At 42.4% G+C, this 4,632-nt stretch overlaps 1 protein-coding gene across 1 annotated transcript; it reads left to right on the top strand.

Moving 5' to 3' along the window:
• Window positions 1-1,186: 1,186 nt before the first annotated feature.
• si:dkey-251i10.1 (uncharacterized protein LOC100038774 homolog) lies at window positions 1,187-3,905 on the top strand. Its single transcript, XM_034549832.1, has 4 exons — window positions 1,187-1,680; window positions 2,549-3,035; window positions 3,128-3,268; window positions 3,467-3,905. Exons 1-4 carry the CDS (start codon window positions 1,570-1,572, stop codon window positions 3,622-3,624), a joined length of 897 nt encoding a protein of 298 aa, XP_034405723.1. The 5' UTR covers window positions 1,187-1,569; the 3' UTR covers window positions 3,625-3,905.
• The last annotated feature ends 727 nt before the right edge of the window (window positions 3,906-4,632 follow it).

Here is a 4,632-nt window from a genome sequence, read left to right as displayed (position 1 = left end):
CTTCTCCAACTCCAGCTTCAGTAGTTGGTCTCTGGCAGGATTTCTCAGAGGAGGTTTGACTCTGACTGCATGGCATCACAATAGCTCCTCTGTGTGGTCAACCCCATGCAGTAGATGCAGCCTGACATGCAGGTTCCTCGTCTAAGTTATAAAGTCAACCACATGCAGTAGATGCAGCCTGACATGCAGGCTCCTCCTGTAAGTTATAAAGTCTCCTGTGAGCATTGGTTTATTCTGTTAAAGGTGTTTACTCTACAGACAGTGTTTCAATCAGAACAGTCTTATCTGAGCTTTGTGTGGTCACACTAAACACTAAACGTACAACAGGCTATAAACAAGGCCCCGGAGATAACTATTCAATAGCTGGCATTTAATCAGCCACATATTTTTCCTTCAGTTCTGTTGTTTGATGAGGCTTGAAATTAAACATAGCTAGTTTTAAAAACGGTCACGAGGATATATGATCACCGAGAACATATTGTCACAACATTGAGACATTGAGTGCAACAGGAAGTCAGCAATATGTCAAGTTCATTGTCCTGTTCACTGTTTTTTTTTTTAGATAGATAGATAGATAGATAGAAATGTATGCAGCTCAGCACACAGGTCTATGGAGTTATGTTCATCAACTAGATACTGTAGAGATGGACATTAGGTCTCTTGTCGCCCTCTAGTGGACAACTTTGGTCAAGCTTAAACTGGATGAATGAGACTTTATATATTAGAATTTTAGAAATTATGAAGTACTCTATTATACAATTTAGCTTTTGTCAAAAAACAACAGCAACCACATTTGATTTATCGTTTAAACAGGTGAGCTCTTGTAGGGCCATCAGTGCAGGTGTAGACTGTAAAATAAACATAACATCGAATAACACCAGTATTTTGCAAAAAGTACAACAAGTACACAAGTGTTAGCCTAACGTCCAGAAGCCAAAACAGTTCACCTCGTGGACAAAGGTTCACCTGTTAATTCAGAGAAATGCACATCACTGAAAAGCAACCATACAAAATGATATATTATTTCTACCGGTCGTCACTTTGCTTAGTTATTTAATATTAGTTAATATAAGTTGTGAGCAGTTATTACGTAAACGCCTACGTCCTTGAAAGCATTAGTTACGACCCTGTTGACTTTGTACAGTATGAAGAGCACACATATGTAACGCGCACCGGCGGTGTCTTTAGTGGTCTGTAGGCGTGACCGAGGGCAAGAAGCCAAAAAAGAACACGGTCCGTGCAGTAACTCATCTGGGTTTATGTCTAAATGTAGTTTCTTCACCAGTATTTGCTAATATTATAATCTACTCGCCGAGTGCGCACCAAAATACGCATTACGATGGCGTCACTATCTCTGCAGTTTAATTGGCGGAGAACTGTGTGACGTCAAGGCATTGGCTCGCAGGCCAAATCTCAGTTCTCGTGTTGTATCGCGATCTATTGTATTATATAAATCCGCAACGCGTCTACACAATCGGCCATTTCGTCTGTGTAGGTCCATTAACTGTAGAGGGCAGTGGGGTATATCGTTTACTGGTTATCTGTAAGGCACACCAAGAACATCGAAACATGAATGAGACAGCTGTTTCATTCGCCAAGGACTTCTTGGCTGGCGGCATCTCCGCTGCCATCTCCAAAACAGCCGTTGCTCCAATCGAGAGAGTGAAGCTTCTCCTTCAGGTAAAAACTTAACTTACGTTACCGGCTAGCTAGCTTATGTGTGTTCTGGCTAACTGCCGTTGGGACAAAGTTTAGCACTTCTCTGCCCGGTCGTCGTCACGCATCCACAGGCTCAGAGTGTAACGTAACTCACTAGCATGTGATGATGGAGATTGAATGAAACTATTCAGGGTGACTGGTTAAAGGATTTAAGGTCATCATCGGACGGGAAATGACCTACACGAGCCTGGCTGCTAACGTTAGCTTCCTACGTTAACCTTAGCCGGCGTAACGTTAGCTTCCTACGTTAACCTTAGCCGGCGTAACGTTAGCTAACAAAGGACAAACTCACGTACTGCTATTAGGACACTATGTACAAATGGACGACAACACATCTGTTTCATTTACGCCGTTACTATTTCATAGTGTAGTAAAACAAGACAACATTACCGTTGTATTTTGGCTTAAATTGTCTTCTAAATCTTTGCGGTAGCTTCTTAATGTTAGCTAGCATTAAGCGAGGTGGCTGCACTGAGGCCCGGGCGGTGATTCATAGCCGGGTCCACGCGTATTACATCCTTTTCTGTTAATCATTTATTATAAACCTTCCTATATTGATCAGTGATCATCTTACTCTAAAAATAGTTAATTATGAAAGATGTTTAATCTTAATTTTTTTTAAAAAAAGTGTCGGATGAAGACTCATACAGCTGCCATAATCATAATCAACACTGCTTTTAAATTGCACTGGTATTAAGACAATGCAGCACCTTTTTTATAGGTTTAACACAAACCAAGGTCACAACAAGGAGACCTTGTGCTTGACTTGTGCTCAACAGTTGATTATTCTGCCTATTTTAAACTTAAATGTTCTTTTTCATTATTCCAGGTCCAGCATGCCAGTAAGCAGATCACCGCGGACATGCAGTACAAGGGCATCATGGACTGCATTGTCCGTATCCCCAAGGAGCAGGGCTTCATTTCCTTCTGGAGAGGTAACCTTGCCAATGTCATCAGATACTTCCCCACCCAGGCCCTCAACTTTGCCTTCAAGGATAAGTACAAGAAGGTCTTCCTTGATGGTGTCGACAAGCGTACCCAGTTCTGGAGGTACTTTGCCGGAAACCTGGCCTCTGGTGGTGCCGCCGGAGCCACGTCTCTCTGCTTCGTATATCCCCTCGACTTTGCCCGTACCCGTCTGGCTGCTGATGTGGGAAAGCCTGGAGCCGGAAGAGAGTTCAGTGGTCTGGGAGACTGCCTGGTGAAAATCTTCAGATCTGATGGCCTAAAGGGTCTGTACCAGGGCTTCAATGTGTCTGTGCAGGGCATCATCATCTACAGGGCTGCATACTTCGGAATATATGACACCGCTAAAGGTATGTAGATTTTACAGTGGCGAACACTTTCAGAACTGCATCCTCATTGGTTTGACTTCGAGGTCTGTAATTTGCCCCTTCTATCTTTACAGGTATGCTTCCAGACTCTAAGAACGCCAGCATATTGGTGAGCTGGATGATTGCACAGAGTGTGACAGCTGTTGCTGGCCTGACCTCATATCCCTTCGACACTGTCCGTAGACGTATGATGATGCAGTCTGGTCGCAAAGGAGGTGAGTTAATTTAAATGAATGGTTTACAGTTGAACTGCTGTAAGTAACTACATTACTATTATCTATAGTTGCTTGAATACATACTTGATGGACTAAGCAGCATAGACATATAACCATATTTTTGGATTCCATGCCTCGATACTATAGGCTCACTTCTACTCATTTATTTAACGCCTGCTCTTTTCTTGTCTTCCTCAGCGGACATCATGTACACCGGGACCATGGACTGCTGGCGCAAGATCGCACGCGATGAAGGTGGCAAGGCTTTCTTCAAGGGAGCATTGTCCAATGTGCTCAGAGGCATGGGTGGTGCCTTTGTGCTAGTGTTGTACGATGAGCTGAAAAAAGTCATGTAATTTTACTTATTGTCACATCACTGTCCAATTTGGCTAAATGTAATAACTCTCCATTTCTATGGAATCTGCATTCTGCCTTATTTATGGGAACAAACTATAGTGTCTCACCCTTAGTGTTGGGCGATGGCTGTATTTTGTGCATCTTTATGCTTTTAAACGTTCCACATCCACCTTTACCAATGTCATTCCAGTTAAAGAAATATTCCTCCTGTCATTCACTAGGTTTGTATGGTCCCAACTTAAATAAATTTATTCTGGGGAACAAACTCAACCATGTCAAATGTCTCCTCCACTGTCTACTGCACGAGATGAGCACTCACTGGATAATCAAATGTACGAAGTGGATTACACCCAGCTTCTATATTTACTCAAGCTTATCTCTGAGCCTTCCTGGTTTGACCGTGGTCACTACTGGGATTGTAGAGTAGCACACAAGATCGTTAACTCCTTTCTTGAAAAGGCTCAACGGCCTCCTGATGGTCTGGAGCAGACAATGCACTTATGCTTGTTAATTTTGTGGTGATAAAAGTTAGAGATTTGGGTTATTTCAAGTATCTTTCACGGGAAATCTAAACTACTTTCCAGAGAGCTGTTTCAGTTGCAAACAGCAGGGAAATGTAGACATGGCTCTTGTAAGAGTCATTCTAAAATTCTTCGTGCTATATTTTAGTGACATGTAGGGGCATCATTAAAAGCTTGCATCGTGTTTAAAATGTTCTAACTGTCGCTTAATATTGCCCAACAATGAGTCTTAATGAAAAGATTAAAGCGTGACCTGCAGTGCAGAATACACATAATGCATTTGGGTGTTGTGCCCAATGACCTGACGGCTGCCACACTATTAGATCGTAAACGGTGGATGAAGCGTGCCGACACAGTGATGAATGGACTGGACGGTGTCTTCAAATATGTTAATGTATGAGAGATACCAAAGAGAAACGCTGCTTTTACCAGTAGAATATGCAGCCGTTGAAGTTCAGCCAATCTTTGAAGTAAAATGTACTACTA

This window comes from Cyclopterus lumpus, chromosome 14 (assembly GCF_009769545.1).
Source record: "Cyclopterus lumpus isolate fCycLum1 chromosome 14, fCycLum1.pri, whole genome shotgun sequence".
NCBI lineage: Eukaryota > Metazoa > Chordata > Actinopteri > Perciformes > Cyclopteridae > Cyclopterus > Cyclopterus lumpus.
This window is presented reverse-complemented; position numbering and strand designations above follow the sequence as displayed.

Coding starts and splice junctions, on each gene's coding strand:
- si:dkey-251i10.1 (XM_034549832.1), top strand. CDS start 1,570: ATGAATGAGACAGCTGTTTCATTCGCCAAGGACTTCTTGGCTGGCGGC. Junction 3,036..3,127: donor AATATATGACACCGCTAAAG/GTATGTAGATTT, acceptor CTATCTTTACAG/GTATGCTTCCAGACTCTAAG. Junction 3,269..3,466: donor GCAGTCTGGTCGCAAAGGAG/GTGAGTTAATTT, acceptor TGTCTTCCTCAG/CGGACATCATGTACACCGGG.